The following is a 19,680-nucleotide window of genomic DNA, read 5'->3' as shown; positions in this document are numbered from 1 at the left end:
GGCACAAGCGTTGAAGTGTGTCCGATTGGGTAAGGTAACATTTGACATGTAAATTCCCTTAAATAAAAATTGTGATGTTTCTAATTAAGTTGCAAACGTTTTACAAAATACACATCTGGACCTGTAGTGTAGTCGAGGCAATGCGCTCAAACCTACACGAGTGTACTTTTTTCCCATAGCGCTGAATATCTATTAGCGTATACCCACTTGTTTTGCTGCTTATAACGCCTCAAAACTGTTTTTGTGTTTGCTTTCCCTTAAACTTAAACATATTTTTTTTAATTTTGTTTCTAAAAACGTGATTCTTTCATTCAGTAGGTGGATTTCTTAAAGAAATACACGATATTTCCCGCGGCCCCGCCTCCGACAACCGCGTCATCATCAGCGTTGATTCCATTTCCTGGTTTGGGAATTCCCTGTTTTACTACAGATCTTTATTTATTATTAAATACACATTTTTACAATCTTCTAAGCTGCCACTTTCACACTAACAAAAACCTTAACCAAATATGCCTATGTCGATCTTATCCTGCAATTCCAATGTATCATTAATATTAAAATTTACTAGCTACAGGGACTAGTAAGTTACTGTTTTATCATTAATATGTGATAACTCTCTATTCATTTAATATACATTTTGGGCACACCAACACTGGGCAATCCAGTCCTTCATATAGATCAGTGGTTGAAGCAGTCTTTTAAATCTGGGCACCTTAAAAACAGAGAAAGAACAAATAAGTTTATTAAAATATGGTTAAAAAGTATGTTTTGATTAGCTTATTCAAGCTCCTTATTAAACAGTAAGTTTTTCTTCTGGTGATCTCTGGAATTCATTCAAGCTGGAAGCTATACGATATACTCACATGTGAGTGTTTCTGTAGTTTAATTCAATGCATGTCGCTTTTAGATAAAACGTCAAATGTATAACTCGTGTTACTCATATGGTCTGCACAGTCTAGGTCATTAGGTGGAGATAATTAGTTGAGCTGCAGATATTAGAATTTGTAACTACAGGTAAGCAATTGAGTAAAGCGTGTTTCTGTAGCTCAATTGGTAAAGGATTGCAATGGAAGCACAAATGTAGGGCCCTATGATTTCCGTGGAAAACGAGGAAAAAATCTCAGAGATTTCAGTGATGGATGTTTGTTTTATAAACTTTGGATATAACGCTGGATTTAGAAATGGTTTGAAACTGATAGATGGCACAGTCCTGGTGCTAAAAGATCCCGGACATCTACTGATCGCGGTAAGTCAAGCTAAGTCATATATCTGTGTTTTGTTGACAATGGGCGTGAACGTGCATTATGTAAAAAAACAGCGAAGGGACTAATGTGATGATGTGTTGCTTGCTCGTGCTGTATTTCCATCCCACTCTCCCCACTACTCCCACCTCTAGCAACTCGTCTTTTCCAGAAATAATCGTACAGCTGTACCTCTCTTTTATAAATTACATCAAACTAAATAGTAAATACTGATAGAAGATACAACCTATGCTTTGCAATAATACTGTATAGGTACTAAAGATGAATATAAGATTGGCAGAAAGTGATACGCGATCTTTAAATTCTGTTATTTGGAGTTGGGAATAGGCTTGTGATGAAGGATTTTGTTTCAAAGATCTGCCAACCCTGCAAGATGATTGTGTATGATTATTAAAACATATTTATTGTGTAACATAACTGTAAGTGTAGTCAGTGGACCATTCGACGGTGGCGGACGCGTCCATGTGCCTTGGCCCTTGAATGGGGCATCTAGTTATTTATATCTATGCTACTGTCAAACAACCTTTGCGGCGACCCGTCAAAATAAAAGTCTGCTTAACTTGTTGAATAAGTTATAAACTCTCCATTTTCCATCCCCCTTACTTTTTTATAATAAGTATTATATTTTACTTCATTTAATGGAAGTTTATCTGCTAGTAAAGTTATAATAATATATATATATAAATATAGTTAAATTTAAGTAGAATTTTGGGAAAAAATAAAACCGATATTACAGGGCCCTACAAAGGTCTTGTGTTTTATGAATACTGACTGAAATACTGGTCAAATGCATACTTGCTTAAATGCACAGTATATTGCTTTGGACAAAAGCATCTGCATGGTTTTTCTAAATGTAATCTTTTCCTGATACAAAACAGAATACTTACAGCTGGATTACTGAGTGGTTTCAGCATCAGCAACTATAAAGGCAATATTCAAGACACATTATTTTGTTGTTGTAAATATTTTAGTATTTCATGAGAATATAAATGTATAGCTTGAATGAACTTTAAATTTCTTTGGAAACATTTCTGCCAAATAGGTCAGATGGTTGAATAATGATTTTCATGTATTTCTGATACAAAATAGAGTACTTACAGATTAATGGCGAAGTGGCTTTACAATTCTGGACATCAAAAAAATAGAAAAGCAATATTCAATAGAAACATTATTTTGGCATGCAAATATTTTAGTATTTCATGAGAATTCATTGAATAAATATTACCCAAGTGTTGAATGAAATTGTACAGCTCAAATTGAAACATCTTTTCATGCGCTTTTTATATGCACTTTATTATGGTAGGATCTGCATATACGCAGCATACTTGGTACAAAAGTCTCAATTGTTCTTGTGTAATATTTCACCTGTCTGTGATATCATGTCCTTATGCTTTACACATGCTTCTTCCAGTTGCGTTTTTAGCTCCGAAACTGATTTCCTTACATTTTCAAATGTCACGACTTTTCTAACATCCTTAGATGGGCTTGTGTGCAAAGACAGTCCAGAAGTGAAAGAGTTATTCTGATATTGGGATGACAAACACAATTTATTAAAAACCATCAAGCTCTGTCAGTATAATGCCCCCTCTGGATTATTGTCATTTTTTGTACCTGGAAGAAATAATTGTAATCCTCTGTCTGTAGAAGAGGCTCCAATTGATCATCTTCCTCCTGCATTTGATGGATCTCTGTATTTAGCGTCTGTATGTGCTTCTTAGCCTGAGCCACTTCTTGCTTCATGCGAGTTGTGACCATTGCTCGTACCACAGCTTGTCTTTCCTTGATTGTGTTGATCATCTCTGTAAAAATTTTGTCAGTTTCCTTGACTGTTTCTAATGCAAAGAACTGTTAGAAGACAAACAGGGAATTTTAAAATCATAGTCACTATAACTGATTATGATGATCATGACTATAATCATCATGTAGTCATCTCTGTCAAGGTTTGATTTTCAGTCATTTCGGTGCAGAAACGCATGTCTTGCATGTGCGTTTGCAACTGTCAATACGTCCAGTGCTCAGTTTTGACTGCAGTTTGGAATTCAGATCCTTATACTGTCAATAAAACATGTGAAATTTCTAGGAAATTGATCAATGTAGTAAATAGATCAATTTGATTTCAGTTTGACAAATCAGTCTATAATGACAGGTGTCAGTTCCACTGACCTTATGTTGGTTCATAGCTATCCCGAACTCCTCCATTTTCTTCCGTCTGTTCGTCATGTTATCTTTGATATTCCTCCGTCTTATTTTGAGCTCTTTCTGTAGATGAATGTGCAAAACAAACTCAAACAAACTTGTTTACAAACGGGTCCTCACAGTGATTCCATAGACAGAGGACCCATTTTGGGTTACCCAAAAACTATTTACACAAAGAAAGGTAAGAACTATTTCTTTGTGCTTTTGGCTAATCTAAAGAACCCTTTCCCATTCATGCATTTTACTTTCCCACTACAGAGAACCTTTTGGGAAAGGCTCTTATGATGTTAAAGCTTCTTAATTAGAATATATTCATGCCAAAATTGGTTCTTCTATGCCATAGTGAAGTAGGACTGCACAATATATCGAAGTTATCGAAATACCGCAAAAATGCATTTTGCTATAGTGTGCAATAAATGAATCGTTATATTTTTTTGGGTAGGTGTTGCACATTATATGATAATCATGCACTATACTCTATATGTTGCATAAGTTCCTGTTATGCACAGCAATCAAAAGCAACATACATTAAGAAAAAAGAATTCTCTTTTTAAAAATAGGAATAAGCAACTTGCACACATTCAGAATGTTACCTGTCTTTCTACCATTTCAGTAGCAGCTGATATTGTTCTATGCCCCCTGTGCTTTTCTCCGGTACAAAGCACACAGATGCACTTCCGGTCATCTTGACAATAAATCTCCAGAGCTCTGTGATGTTGAGAGCAGATCTGCTGCTGTAAACCAGGTTCCACCAGCTTGTGTTTCTTGAATGTTTCAGACGCATAATGAGGCTTGACGTGAATTTGACAGTAAGAAGCCAAACACACCAAACAAGACTTGATGGCTTTTCGTTTTCGTACCCTGCAAACATCACACCCCTCATCTCCAGGCCCAGCTATTGGGGCATTTTTCACTCCCTTGACAATATCAGCCAGTACTGTACTTTTGTTAAGAGTTGGTCTTTGATTAAAGGTTTGCCTGCAGTTGGGGCAGCTGCAAACTCCGCTCTGAATTTCCCGATCCCAGACCTTCTTAATACAGTTCATACAGAAACTGTGCCCACAAGATGTGGTGACTGGGTCATGAAGTATATCCAGACAGATTGGACAGTTTAAAGGATTTTGAGCATCAAACAATGATTCCTCCATTTTGATCCGTGCAGTTCAGACTTCTGGTTTGGCCAAACTTTTCTTTTGGTCTGGTTTGAAACAAAGAATAATGAAACAATACAGTACACTCTTAAAAATAAGGTGCTTAATGATGTCATCCCTTATAAAAAGAAGTTTATTCAAGTGTGCTATAAGTATACTTCTTTTAAACTTTAAAATAGTAAAGTATATTTCAGTCTACTAAGTATATTTGGCCTCCACTTGTTCTTAATCTTTTGACTTCTAAGTACACTTGGCATGTACTTGTGTCTTCTCTTTTCCTTGAGTAGCCTTTTAAATACATTTTTCTCAAAGTCAGTGGTGCTCTTCTTATTATTCTGTTTTTTCTGGACAAAACTTTGGTGCATAACTTGTCCCGCACCGCACTGTATGTCGTAGACCCATAAATGTGGTGTAGAATTGAGCGGCTTATTGAGGAGTGGTGTACATTTTTAAGAGATCGTGCATATGATGGCGGTGAAGCTATGAAGCCATGCCCCAGCAATTATTAAGAGCATCCCAGAAACCACCTTAAAACATCAGTAAAATTAAGTAAAGTCAAACTAATTAACTAATAGTTTTCTGGGTGTAAACTTAAAAGTGTACTTTGATGAATGACAACTGTGCTACAAGACTACAAAAACTAGCAAACTACCTGTTCACCTAAAGATAACCTATACAAGTACACTTGCAGTATAAAAACTACTTAACTAGTTTACTGGTAGTAAACTTCAAATTGTCCTTTCATTTACTAAACATAAAGTATTGAACTAGTAAACTATAAGAATACTAACAAGTTTACATGGGGTACAGTTGTAGTACAAATGAATTAATTGTAAACTTGTTGTGTACTCTAAACTTTACTACTGTTACACTTTAAGTACACTTAAAAGGATACTTTTATAATAATAATAATTTGGTCCCAAGCGGTACTCACTTTCAAGCATACTACTTGTCCATCGATATTAGTATACTTAATACATACAGTGTACTTAAAAATATACTTCAACTTAAGTACACTTGAAAAAATAAACTTCAAGTAAACTTCTTTATGATAAGAGATAGAATAACGTTTTGTCTAGATGGTTCCATAAAGGTGCTTCAACGTCTAAAGAACATTTCTGTTCAAAATGGTTCTTGAATGGCATTGCTCAGAGTGTATACTTCGTTTGAGAAAAAGCAACTAGTTCCATATGAATCTGAAGTCCCTCAAACCCCTAGATACCGGTTAAGTTTATAATTCTTGTAAAAGAACATACTCACATTTACAGTAGAGAGAAGGGAGGTCCACTTTCAGTTTTGTTTTAACAAAACAAGTTGACGGTGGGTCATGCGTCAGAGTTTCAGCAATGCATCAACATTTCTTTAAACAAGGAAGAGGGTTTGTTGGTAGGATCATAGCCTTTGAAAAACAGAGTTGTGACACTTGCACGTCCATTTGAGGAATGAAACGTGGATGTAGCTCTATAGTTCCAAACATTAGATTGAAGCCCTGTTTCACTGTTTCCTAAACACCTTTGCAGGTAAGTTGATAAAAAAACATATTTTGTGTAAAGTTTATCCTGTCTGACTAGCGCACGTATTATGTCCAAAGGCTGAAAGCGGTCTTTGTGGCTGTTTAAACACATGCGCGCCTAAACAGGGCTGTACAGTGCGACATATAACTTTATGTATTTACCAATGTAGCCTGCATGCGATACAGTTTGGCAGGTGCATTAAACAGAGCCGCTTGTTTGTTTGAAGTACGTTTGTCGTTGTGCTTGTTTCTGTGTAACGTTATGGCGCACCGCTATTTACTAAGTTTTACTCTATTTTCTGGCTGTATTGAGACCTTATAGATGCGGACTTGTGGACGCCGAATCCTGTTATTTACACATGCCATCTGGCTGTTCTGAGTGATGAACAGCACAGTTTAACGTGCTACACGTGTGATTCTCATGAATTAAGAAATGAGGACATGAACACATGAACGTCATCTCCCGAGTTGCTCGGAGAGCTTATTTCAGCAAATAAATAATATATTAAAAATATAAATAAAATATAAAATAAGCGTCTTCAGACGACCTGCCAAAACAAATGCCGGTTAACTGCAGTTTTATGTGGACAAATGTATTACTATTTAATTAAAAAAATAAAACAACAGAACTGTTAAAAATGAAAACTTATTTAGAAAAAGTGCTAGATCAAAGTGTGTCGCAACTCTGTTTTTCAACGGCTCTGGGTAGGATGATTGTTGCGTGTACACCATTGTGTCATTGTTTACAGATACTAATAATACCATAAGATAGTGATATGATATGTAATGTTTTCTGTCCTCCAGGTTTTATGTCCTCCGTGCTGTTAAAGATCTATAACTATGATTTGTTTCCACACAGCTTCTGGTGCGTCAGTGTCTTCATGCACACTTCATATTTTCAATGTGACAAGTCTCCCTCACTTTCACAGTTTTTCTATACAATAACTGTGACACATTTCTAATTTAGGCCACTTTTGCACACCTTTTAACTCGGCGAGCACAACAGTAGTAACTGTGGATCATTCGTTTGTTCTGGCGCAAAATTCATTTTCACTCATATTCTTTTGTCTTCCGAAGAAGAAATACAGGTTTTCAATGGCACGAGTGTGGATGAGCTTGGGATCACATCCGAATTGTCCACTAGATGGCAACAGAGTCCAGATATTAAAGTGTGTCTCCATCATTTCTTGTCTAGCTCTTCTGTATTAAACAGACCACTGCACTGCACATGACCTCTTTCATGAATGCAAATCACCAGTAAATGACACATTTAATGCCTGTCTCTAGCTCCCACAACTCTGAGTTGCCAGATTTTTGCACTAAATCAGACCCATAAAGTGGAGCGCATCTGGTAGATCAGACTTCAAGTTTGCACAGTAGCACATATTCTATTTGTTCTTCTTTATTATTATTGAACAAGAAACCTAACTAATATGTTTCTGTGTGATAGACCTGGCAACATGGCCCTTTCTTTTAGAAGCTTTGAAATGAATGAGCTGGTCCAGCGATCGTGTGGAATCCTGATCCGATTCATCCATATCAAAACAGACTGGTGCCGGTGGGACATGGCGCCGTTTTCAGTCTATCAGCGTGCAGATCTATCACGACACCTTCTGTCCTGTGCTTTATCTATGAATCAGTGCGAGCTTGAACGGGTGATCTTCAACAACATGAAAGCTGTATTACGCACATTGATTCACAACACTGAGCAACTTTATGAAAGCCCATATTTTCTCATGCTCTGTTAATCTGAAGTCATTCAAAGGCTGTAAGTATAAACCTTTCGGAGGTGTAAGTGTAAAATTGCCTATTCAAAATGCTATATATTTTCATAAATGACGGAGAAGCTCGGGAATGAAAATCTAGATGGCGCAGTCCTAAAGTCTAAACCAATCTGACATAATAACTTTACTACACCTCGCGGCTGATTGGTTCCTTCCTTATCAGCAGCCAAAGAGCTTGATGCTCTATGTTTAAATGTTAGCTAGTGATTGTTAGCAGTGTTTCAGAATCCCTCCTCCTTCCCCAGCTCCACCTGTATAGATCTGCTACAAGGTGATCACATATGAAGAAACCCGGCATAGCTTACATGTCATGTCTTCATTGTTTTTGAAGTATTATTTTAAATTATATTCATCTTTAAAAAGAATTAAGATGGTTTTCTTTCTTTTTTATTTTTATAAAAAATATTGATATTAGGAAAATGTTTTTACCGGGTAAAATGTTTTCTATTAGTTATTTATTTTTATTTCTATTTTATTTGGTAAATAAATGTATTATAATTGTAGTTGAAGTGTCTGAGCTTCACCAGAGCACTAAAAGTCTTAATAAAAAAACACAAAGTATTTAAATATAAAGTTACCTTGTTTTTATTTTCAGATTCAGCATACGGTTAAAGTATGCATACTACACAGACTGTAGTAAGTTTTACCACACTATGAGAATAGTCAGAAAAACTGTATTGCGTAGCATCTCTAGGAAAAGAAAGCCATTCGCACAGCTGCTTTAAGTAACTTAAACCCTTCATTTAAGATTAACTATTAAAAATGTGATTCATTGTGACTCAGTGTTGTTTCAGATGTGGACATCCGCCAGAAGCAGTGAATGGGAGCAGTCATTACCAAACACTCGTAAAAACCACCTCAATGTAAATCAACTATGGGCCCCATTTCGGGAAAAAAAAGAACGTCTACTTGCTTTTTTATTTAGAAGGCTGTATAAATTCCCAGCCGACTATATAAGTGCCAGGGTGGGCTGTGTATGTGTGTGTGCATGCTTGTTTTGATACAGTAAAACCTTTAAAATTACAATTATCAAGATGGTCCTCATTAGTCAAAATAGTTTCATAAATCGGCCAAACAATGTTTTAAATAAAATCTTTAAAAAAATGCCAAAAGGTGTCTTTATGAGTATATAGTCATTTGAGTCATTAACTAAGGGTGCATTTCTAAATAAATAAATCAGATAAGTGGTGCTTGCCTGTCCAAACCTCATTTTGTGATGCCAGAGTGTTGCTAAGGGGGTTGCTAAGGTGTTCTAGGCAGCATCGACTTGATGTTTGTCATAACATTGCTTGAAATGAAAACAAACTTTCTAAGATGTCTTTAATACAGGAGACTTCAGAAAAAATTAGCTTCTTAATTTCATTAATGTCTTATAAATGAGATATCTTATCTGTCATTTTTATTTCTTAAGCAGTCATTCGTTGCAGTTCTGGGGTTTTTGTAGCATGTTTTCTCTTCCATCAGGGTGAAATCAATCATCCTCTAAGTACTTTGAGGAGTCAAAGCAAGCCTCTCCAACAAGCTGTCGATAAGAGATATGAGTCATGTCTGTTTCATAAACATCATGAGGTGAAGTTGAATATTCAAGGTTAGGAGTTTGTTCACATAATTGCGGTGAATAATGAAAGTGAGCGTGTGCATCACCTTCTGTCCAAAGTTTGTCATCAAGGTCAAATTAGTTTCATGCCTGAAGCAATAAAACAGCCCTCATCTGTCAGGCTTCTTCATCACGCCACATATATTTCATAAAGAAACCGTGGCCTTCGAAATGCACACGGGTCAGATTTCAGACCTTTTGAAGGTTTTTACAGGCAGTGAATCAGAAGATCAGGCAGATTAATTTAGTGTGTTTTGGAAAATGGTAAGCATGCAGTCAAATATTACCGGGACCACTTCTGTTTTTACACGGGCCTGTGTGCCGCTGTGAATTTCACATGAATGTTTTGAGTTCTGAAATCTCAAACAACCACTAAAGCAATATCAGATTTTGTGTTTTCATTGACCTCACCCGATGTTGGCAGGACAAGCTATTTTAATCATAGAATCCATCAAATACACAATCTTTGTTCTCTTCATGAATGTGGTCTTAAGAATGATTTTATATGATTGCTATAGCTTTACCTAATGAAACTTCTATCATTTCAGTATGTGAACTTCAAACCCAAAACGTCTATTATAGCATAATAAAGTATTACTCTACATAATAACTTATTTTGGTCTGTCATGTACACTCTTAAAAATAAAAGTTCTTAAAAGGTTCTTTACACTGATGCTATGGAAGAACCTTTTTATGGTTCCACAAAGAACCCTTCTGTCAAAAGTTCCACATCTTTTATTGTCTAAAGGACCTTTTTTAACCCCAAATAACTTTGTGTGAGACAGAAAGGTTCTTGGGATGTCAAAGGTTCTTTATGGAACCAAAAAAGATTCTTCTCTGGCATTGTGAAGCATCTTTATTTTTAAGAGTTACAATATATTTTGACAACGTTTATTAATCCTTGCTAATGGCTATTGTTTATATTAGTTCATTGTTCATTAACTAATGTTAACAGATGCAACTTTTGATTTAAAATGTATTATTAAAAATTTATATTAATAAAAATTATATGAAAATAAATGATAACTTTTTTATAGTACTATGTTTACCATTTACTTCTGTTGAAAATTATTGTTTCGTTTTTCATATTTTTAACATTGTGTATCAAATAATCACTCAAATTGTAGTAATAAAAATCATCTTGGTACTTATATAACTATAACTTGTAAATAAAAAAACAACAACTTTTGCTTCGTATACTGTGGTAGGCTAGATGAGACCAGTTTCACTGCACTTATGCTTTTTCCTTATGTTAGATGTGTCTTGATCGAATAAAACGTACACTGACATATCTTAAAATATATAAGTGTGATTGTTTTGTCAAGTTGAACATCGGTAATGTTTTTCTCAGTAGTTGCTCAGCAGTGCCACACTGTGGCGGTAGATGTTCATTACACAACTCAAGCATATGAACCAAGAAGGGTGTTTTCAAATAGATCTGTTTGTTTAGAAAAGCCCGGACAATCTTAGCATTATTCTCATCACTTCCTGCACTATAGCAGGATGATATAAAGATATATAACATTTCTCATACTTTATAATAACACTGTTGATTTAGGAGCAGATTTAAGAAAGCACAACTTCATGACTTTACAAATCAACTGATGTATTAAACACGGTGTCTTTTAACCTCTCAAGGCCTAAGTATTTAGACTTCACCCACACCAGACTAAAAGCTTCTTTATCAGCATCTAGAACAGAGGCGCTGGGCAGCTGATAACCTCAATATATCAGAGAGATCCTGACACATGCACACAGCAGGGATGAGCGCTCTTTATGAAGATCACATACCGACTCAATATGCTACATTAAGAAATGCAAATGTCTTAAGAGAACTTGTGACATTCACACTTTGAAAACCAGAAATCTGAATTTGAAACACAGTATGGCATGCTTTTATGTTGGACATATCTACTTGTTTGTATGTAGGCTTATAAGATGGACATGTGTCATTTCAATCATAAGAAACTTGTGTGCTTTATACTATACATTTGAAACATATATATGTCAGTGTTTGGCACGTGAATAGCCTCAAATTTACCAGCCGTTGACCGAAAGCCACAAAACTCCAGGTCTGTTTTCCTAAGGATATTGAAGGGAGGTGGAAAAGATTGCGAGAACATGATATGGGCTTCAAGTTCCTGGCAATTTTGTAGCATTGTTCACCTGGTTATTAGGGAGGACCGTCTGCTTTTCCTGGAATCCCATTTAAGCTCCTTTTTGTGCCAGTTCAGATGACTTCAGAACGTCCTTCACAGAGACCTGACCTGACTGTTAGCTACCAGCAAACCAGCGTTAGGCTTGCCCTGACAAATCTTACTGGAACATTTCAATATGGTTTAAAAAAAAGACACAAATAGAAAATATGAGTATGTAAAAATATTTACATTTAAAGTATATGCAATTGAAATAACTTACCAGAATATTTCCAATATTTAAGTATTCAGTATCTGAATCACAGAAGCCATATTAGATTCAAAAAGTGTAAAACACAATTGCCCTGTTACGGACCCGACTGCTTTAGAATTGGTCTCTCTTGTGAATCATTAAAATGATTACAACTTTTTCAGACTCGTACAGCTAATGTATCATCATCGGCGTTGTGAATCTGAAGGGCAGCTGAGAAAATCCAGAATAAAGAGATGTTAGGAATGTTAGGAATCTCAGGAATTTGAAGAAAAGATACAGAAAAATATCCAAGTGTTCAGATAGCAATACAAATAACATGTGTGAGAGTATCAACTGTACATCTTGTCCAAATATTTATTTGAGTTTAGTAAAAAACAGTTTCCAATATAAAACAGTCACGTGGAAATAATTGTCAGTGGTTAAAATAAAAACATTTTTGAGGAAGATGATAGGATCTGGTCTCACCTGAAGCACGTGTAGTTATAGCTGAATGGAGACCGGGCAGGGACAGGAGGCGGTCCTCAAGGTAATGCAAGCCAGGTGCTGACATGACAGATAGCACATTTCAGTGCTGGGAAAAGAGGACTAATGTAATGAGAAGCAGTCCCAGATTCCCTCACAGCTGGCCTGACTTACACATGTGAGGAACCATGTCAAAAACTTACGGCCACCTTTGCACACACAATGGAAAATCCACTTTATTTTGAAACCGAAGACCAGTGGTGTCTTAAAGGAGCAGTTTAGCCCAAAATATAACGTCTGTCATTATTTATTTACCCTCATGTCTGTCCAAGCCTGTATGACTTTCTTTCCAGTGCGACAGATAATGATCGTTTGCTGACTATGTGCAATAGTTAAAAAGAACCTTGAATATGTACATATTGTTCCTTTTGCTCAACGGATAGAATATACACAAAGATTCTGTTTAAGGTTCAGGGATCACATACTGATAAAGTATCAAGGTTGAATGCACTGCAAGTTGCTTTGGATGAAAGGATGTTTCTCAAAATATCATTTTGTTTGTTTTGTTTACCAGTTTCTGGGTATTTTCTGGTTCTCTGTTGATCGTTAATTAAAGGAAAATTGTCACAAAGCTAGTATTTGTATTACTATATTAATATTTACTATATATTATTATTTTTTCATGAAATATTCCACTGTTTGGTCTGACCTGAAACTATATTTATTTTGGTTTTTGTTTCATACCAATTTTGTAATTTCATCAGTTGCCATCAGTTCACTATACACTGACTCAAACATGCGAGTGTGTGCACATGTTCAAAGTAAAACTTCAGTATTCATAAATAAAAGTTTGGTCATTTATCGTCCAATTACCAACAAATGTAATGGCAAACTTATAAAAATATGTTTGGCTAGACAGGTGCCACCATGAACAGGTTTTGTGTTTCATGCCTTCATTCTCACAATTCATTAACCAAACTAAACAAATATATCCCAGACTACATTTGCAATAAGGATAAATGTAGTTTGTGCTCCCAAACCCATTATTATAATGACCACATTACTTTACAGCGTCTCTGAATTGTTTTACAGTCCCCAAAAAAATTAAACTTGACGTCTGTCATATGCATTCACAAGGTCACATGTGCCCTGGCCTGCACTCTTTGTTCTTAAAACAGCAACAATTGCCGTCTATAAACGCTGCTTCTCCCTCATACACCAGCTGCTGTTGTGTATATTTGTGGTTGTGCGGTACATTTGGCCTCCCTCCTTTATAATAGACAACGATGGAATAAAACATCATGTGGGATATGTAGTTAAACATCACCACATGTATCAGAATCAACATTTATTTCCAGTCTCAAGACCAAACCATAAATCACATAATATAAGAGTGTCATACAAGTGTTTGATCGAGATATTGAGAAGATGATCAAATCAGTTAAAGGTGCAGTTTGTAACCTTTCTGCAGGAATATATCCAATAGGCTAGTGTTATATATTTTGTTCAGTTGAGAACTCACAATACCTCAAATGTTTCCAACTATTTGTAAATCTTGTGACAGGACCGCGTGTGGCGTCAATGGCATAATTTCCGCGTTTCCAAAGACATTAGAAGGAAAGGAGACTGGAGGCTGTCATATGATTGGCCGAGGTGAGTCATGTGATTCATGTTCTCCGTTACGGCTTTCTCCAGCTCTTGCATCTACTTAATAACACATTCATTGTATGAATTCATTGTATTAAAATAAAATCATGTCATCAAACGCAAAATTTATCAAACTGTATTACTTTAAATTAACCGTGGTGGAATAATTATCAGTGGTGGAGTTGAAGACGGCAGTTTCCATTATTCCACGCTCCTTCACGTGTTTTGAGTGTGCGCCCTCTAGCGGCGGATACTACAAACTACATCTTTAAAGCATCATTGTTTTGTCGTGTTACATGGATTTTTGATGAAGTGCAAATCATGCACCTGAAATTTTATCTGTGCATTTTATTATTTTGCATACTTCATGCACGCTCAAAGAAATTATAAACACCCAGAAATAATAAATAAATGAAATTATCTGTATATTGTGAGGTATTGTTGTTGTAATCAACATTGGAAGTAAATAAATGCATATAGCTGTGTATTACAATGTGGCATGTTTTTTTAATTATTATATCCAGACTAAGTTTGTTTATTTACCACAGGCAAAACAATGAAAGTGTGTTTATTGTTTTGAGGGATACAACAAAAAAGGTTGGCAAAGGGTGCTTTATATCTTTTAAATCTGTATCATTGAGGTACTGCAACAACGTGAATTGTTTGTTTATAGGACTAAAACGAAAATAAATCCTTTTGCTGTGTTTCTTGAACTATTCCATTTTTTAATTACCTCTCTTATTTCTCCTTTCGACATTTTTAATCTTCCATCTCAGGTTCCTGTTTTCCTGATCAGGAAGTTGGCGTGTCTTAAACTGACAGTCTCATTATTCCCTCATTATTCCGGCATACCTCCATAAGACCTCCAGCGGAGAATCTACAGGCTCTGTGTGACCTCGGCCCGCCCTACATCCACCCTGCGGGAGAAAACAAATGAAGCTGGGATGCTCAGTGACACGGCCAGCGCTTGGGCGAGGTGAGCTGCTTCAGGTTGAGACCGAATTCAAGTGTCAAGATTCCAAACATTCAAATCTGAACATGTTTAGACATCAATTAATGCTCAACGTGGGCCAAAAGGCGGTCGAGCGCATTAAAGGATTAAGTGTCTGTGGTAATTATGAGAACGTCGTCCTTGTAAATTGTTTTCGTTTCCAAATCCCGCCGGCACAGCTGGGTTCACGGTATTGAGATCCAAGGACATAAAGTCAAAGATTAAACGTTTGGTTTGACATCATAATGCATGGTAGTGTATTGAGATTCTGTTTCTATAATATTATACCTCTCAAACGTTTAAGAATCCGCATGTGCCAAAAAAAATCTAGTATTTGGTGCGAATCATTCTCCTCCGGCAGGTTGAAATATCCGTCTGAGGCATGGGTTTGTGTTCATGGTGATGAATGGGGTGCTTATTGAAACGGTCTGGGTTCGGTCCTCGGAGCCAGAGAAATCTGTCCAAACACTTCAAGGAAGGGCTTTATGAATTATGGTGAGTGTGTGCAAATATTGTATTAGGTACAGTAAACCCTTCTCCTCTACTGATCCCGGTTTTTCACACATCATTGTACTTTCAGGTTTAGACCAAATGGTTTGTAATAGTAGCCGTCTCACATCATGTTTCACATCAAGCGTGGAAATAAAAAAGGAAAAGATAAGATAAAACAGAGATTTATTTCGTTACCTGTTGCCAGTATTTGCAGGGGCTGCAGACGCTTCACTACACATGTGAATACACTTTACATTTATGAATTTTGTTTGGCACATCTTGAGGCTCATTTATATGACTAAAACGTATATTTCGCCCAAAAATGAAAATCGTTCATCATTTCACACCTTCGTGGGCTTCTTTTGAATTTCACACTCGTTTACAGGTTTTGAACCACACAGAATGATTATTTGGAGCTGAAATATCCCTCGAGAAAAGTCCTGAAGGAGTTTATACTTCTATTCATGTTCTGAGACATTTCTCAAAGTATCTTCTTTTGAATTTCACACTCGTTTACAGGTTTTGAACCACACAGAATGATTATTTTGGGGTGAAATATCCGTCGAGGAAAGTCCTGAAGGAGTTCATACTTCTATTCATGTTCTGAGACATTTCTCAAAGTATCTTCTTTTGAATTTCACACTCGTTTACAGGTTTTGAACCACACAGAATGATTATTTGGAGCTGAAATATCCCTCGAGAAAAGTCCTGAAGGAGTTAATACTTCCATACATGTTCCGAGTAACCACTCAACTCGTTCAGTTTGAAATTTATCATCATCGTGGGATATCATCAGTGTTTCCTGTCGGTAACCACACGCAGCAAAAACTAAGAAAAAAACGTTTAAAAACAACCAAGCAAAATGACATTTAAATTCTCTGTATCATCCTGTCAAAATATAGTGATGGTGATTATTCTGTGAAATGTGCTTTCTGTACGGAGAGGCTGTAATAGCAGCAGTAACCGCTGAGTTCCTCTGTAAAAGCGTTCAGAAAGCAAATGACTCAATGAAGATGAGAGATGATGTTTAGAATGTAAAGTGTACACTGTGTTCAGTAATGTGGTGTTTCTAACCTGTCTTTATCGTTTATCTGAGCTGGGAAGATGCTGAACAGGTTTATGATGTTCTGATGGGTCGGAGGAGAGAGATTTATTCATTTCCTTGTCCTTTTTTATACTGGTGGGGTAATGTTTAGTGTCACTGTGAAAGTGCCATCTCTCTCCTCCAACACTAAACCAGAAGTTTCTCATATATCTATGTCTGTTTTTTTATCTCTAGGTGTTTTTATGCTCAAAAATGATAGAAGACGATGTAAAGTTAACTGTCTGTTTCTAGCGTCTATCACCATGTGGTTCGGTGCGGGCGAGGTGAGGCAGGGCATTAAAATTGAGTCATAAACTGGCATTGTGGTATCTGTGACCCGAGCCAGGTTTTATTGAGCAAATGTTATGAAGAGGAAAATAGAAGAGGAATATGTGCGTTAGTATGAGTGCGCTCCAAGTTTGTGTCATTTCCTGTGGGGCCGAGGTTGGGTAATTCGTGGGCTGCGGATCATCACCGGGACGATAGCGAAGCTCTGGACCTGATGGGTCATCTGGTCCAAGAGCAACACAGTGAATGTGTTTGCGTCTGCGTGTGTGTTTTTTTGTGTGTCTGTGTGTGTGATACTGAGGTCAGGGACAGATGTTAATTGAAACACTCCCTCCCTGATCTATAAACCTTTCAAATATTAATACATAAGTAACAAATAATTGAAAGTATAACTTGTGAAGCAAGTAAAGGTCTTCTAATATCAGTGCACTACACGTGTACTTCAGTCTTTGGGACTACATTTGTTTTATTTAGTTAAAGTAACACTTTGGGCCCTATCGTACACAAATGAAGGTTTACTTTAATACCTGAAGCAATTTTTTTAGTTGCTGAAAGTATACTTTGATGTGTGTAGTCATTTATTAGTTTTGTCATTTTTATACTGCAATTGAAGAGTTTATTTGCAAAACAGAACTGAGTTTATTTGCAAAATGATTATTTAATTATGTTTTGTTATGTTATCATGTTTGATCATGTTTTATTGTGTTATTTTTAGTTATGATTACTTTGAAAAATATTATTACTGCAGTTTGATTGATGTTATTTGGAAAGGATAATACAAATTGTGATTCTTTTTTCAATAAAGACTTATCTAATTTTGCAAATGTACTCTTCAATTGTACTTGCCAGTATTATTGTAGTATACTTTTCATACTTATAGTTTGATATTTACATATTATTTTGCAAGTATATTAATGTGTTAAATATTGTGGTCAACTATTAGGCAGTTTTATTTGAGATGTAACTTTATCTGTACCTTAAGTGAAGTGTATATCAATCAAATGATAAGATTTTGTGAAATCAAATAGATTGGACCAATCAACTGGATTAAGATTTAAATAAAGTTTAGTCGGCTACAATCAAAAACATTTTTACAGTACACAGTAAATGTCTGATGCTCACATTTGTAAATGTGTAATGCATGTGTTTACAGAACTAGAACTATCTGCATTTGTTGTCTTCAAAGTTGTCTGTGCAGAACCTGAAAAAGATTGTGTCTTGAATACTTAAAACAGGCACTAACTCAAGCTACAGTAAATCACGGGACTATCACAGGTCATTTGAAAGAAATACTCTCGATACGAGCCAAACATAGATAACACGTTCGCTTGCCAAATCTCTAGCGATAGTATTGTGAAAGGGCTCCGTCGCATTATCTGGGTGACCTCCCTCCCGCCAAAACACAGAGCGGGTGTGGCAGCGCTCGGTATCTCAGGTACGCCTCCAATGACCTTCCTGTGAACCCTCCCATCAGCAAACACACCTTAAACTACCATCTGTATCCTTTTCTTTTCATACGTAAACTATTAGATCACAACACACTTCAAGTGTTGTTCAATGCAAAGTAAACACACTTTGGATCTGGCTCGCTCATTGTGATAAATGGCTTTACTGTTTGACTTCAGCTTCCCCTTGAGTCCATAGCTCCTCCCCCTCCTGGCGATGAGAAAAGCACTAGCAATTATTTTGATTTCACAAATGATACGTAATGTAAACATTTGGCTCCTGATAACTGGCCTGGGTTCGACAAAGAGCCGCGAGCGTGTTAATATTCCTAGACCTAGACCTTGGCAAGTGTCGGCTCCATGGCAGCAATAGCTTCCAGAAGGCAATGGGTCCATTGTGAAGAATTTAAACAAACACAACTTGCTTCACGTTTGAAAAAGTGCCATGCGTTATGAACAGTGATTAAATCTGAAAAAAGTAGTGGTTTGAGTCACCTTGACCTTAATATCGTTTTACAGAAACAATCAACATATCTATAGATCGCTTCCTTGTTGGATAAGTGACCAACACAGGAAGGAAACATGTATACATAAAATCAAATTACTAAGGATAAGTAGACCTGCATCGTGTGTGTATTCACCCTGTCATCTTTACTCGCCATCATGTCTATTTAAGTTGGAGAACAAGAGGAGCATCCGGGGTTTATTTTGTTCAATATTTCATGCATTTGATAAGATAAAAGTTTAGAAGTGATGCCACTAGAATAATTGATCATTTAATATGATATGGTCATGTGTCAAAAATGGTGCTAAACATTTCTTGATTCACATTCTCTTTTAAAAGCTTTGCATCATGGGATAACCTTTTTATGCTGGAGAGATATTGCGAGTTAACCCTACCAGATGACCGGAGAGATCCGAGCCTCTTTTATCTTTAGAGACTCTTTGGTATTTCCAGTGAACGCCATGTGTTGTGTCAGAAAGCTGCTTAATCTTCTTAAAGCCGCTATTCACATTCCTTCACATTTCTTGAGGACAGCACGGAGAGGCTATCGTGTCTTTTTGGTGGTGGTTTGTTTATTTTTTGCAGGGACCTTATCCGCATCTGCTTCTGTGCGGTTTTGTCGTGCCCAAGAGAACTCGGTTAAAGGTTTCTGGGTATTTGTTGCTCTGGTTTGGGTGGCATTGGCACATCAAGCTGTGGTTTAATGGTGAAAAGAGCCAGTGTTGTGGAGCTCACCTGCCTGTGGTCTTGAAAATGTGAATTTTTTTTAGAATAAGCTTCTATTTGTAAAATGTGAATTAGCTAACAATATGTATGTTGCTGTGTGTTCACACCGCCGCCGTCGAGAGCACCAA

General features: G+C 36.5%; 1 protein-coding gene across 2 annotated transcripts; it reads right to left on the bottom strand.

Moving 5' to 3' along the window:
• Positions 1 to 417: 417 nt before the first annotated feature.
• Positions 418 to 12,714, bottom strand: LOC130432272 (E3 ubiquitin/ISG15 ligase TRIM25-like). 2 transcript variants are annotated; one of them, XM_056761580.1, is made up of 10 exons: positions 12,378 to 12,714; positions 11,922 to 12,122; positions 11,670 to 11,822; positions 4,052 to 4,656; positions 3,426 to 3,521; positions 2,874 to 3,107; positions 2,628 to 2,784; positions 2,361 to 2,388; positions 2,150 to 2,182; positions 418 to 712 (listed from the first exon to the last, which is right to left on the bottom strand). In XM_056761580.1, exons 4-8 carry the CDS (start codon positions 4,604 to 4,606, stop codon positions 2,381 to 2,383), a joined length of 1,050 nt encoding a protein of 349 aa, XP_056617558.1. In that variant the 5' UTR covers positions 4,607 to 4,656; positions 11,670 to 11,822; positions 11,922 to 12,122; positions 12,378 to 12,714; the 3' UTR covers positions 418 to 712; positions 2,150 to 2,182; positions 2,361 to 2,380. The 2 variants fall into 2 exon arrangements, with proteins under 2 accessions (XP_056617558.1, XP_056617557.1); XM_056761579.1 differs by lacking the exons at positions 418 to 712; positions 2,150 to 2,182; positions 2,361 to 2,388; ... (1 more) ...; positions 11,922 to 12,122; positions 12,378 to 12,714 and adding an exon at positions 5,870 to 6,321 and having other exon boundaries at positions 2,439 to 2,784.
• Between the last annotated feature and the right edge of the window lie 6,966 nt (positions 12,715 to 19,680).

This window comes from Triplophysa dalaica, chromosome 11 (assembly GCF_015846415.1).
Source record: "Triplophysa dalaica isolate WHDGS20190420 chromosome 11, ASM1584641v1, whole genome shotgun sequence".
Lineage (NCBI taxonomy): Eukaryota > Metazoa > Chordata > Actinopteri > Cypriniformes > Nemacheilidae > Triplophysa > Triplophysa dalaica.
This window is presented reverse-complemented; position numbering and strand designations above follow the sequence as displayed.

What these genes read in the sequence shown, in the direction of transcription:
- LOC130432272 (XM_056761579.1), bottom strand. Translation starts at nt 4,606, where the DNA reads ATGGAGGAATCATTGTTTGATGCTCAAAATCCTTTAAACTGTCCAATC. An exon ending in TAGCTATGAACCAACATAAG is followed by an intron (nt 3,108 to 3,425) that starts GTCAGTGGAACT and finishes GTCTTCTAACAG; the next exon opens with TTCTTTGCATTAGAAACAGT. An exon ending in ATTACAATTATTTCTTCCAG is followed by an intron (nt 2,785 to 2,873) that starts GTACAAAAAATG and finishes TCCCAATATCAG; the next exon opens with AATAACTCTTTCACTTCTGG.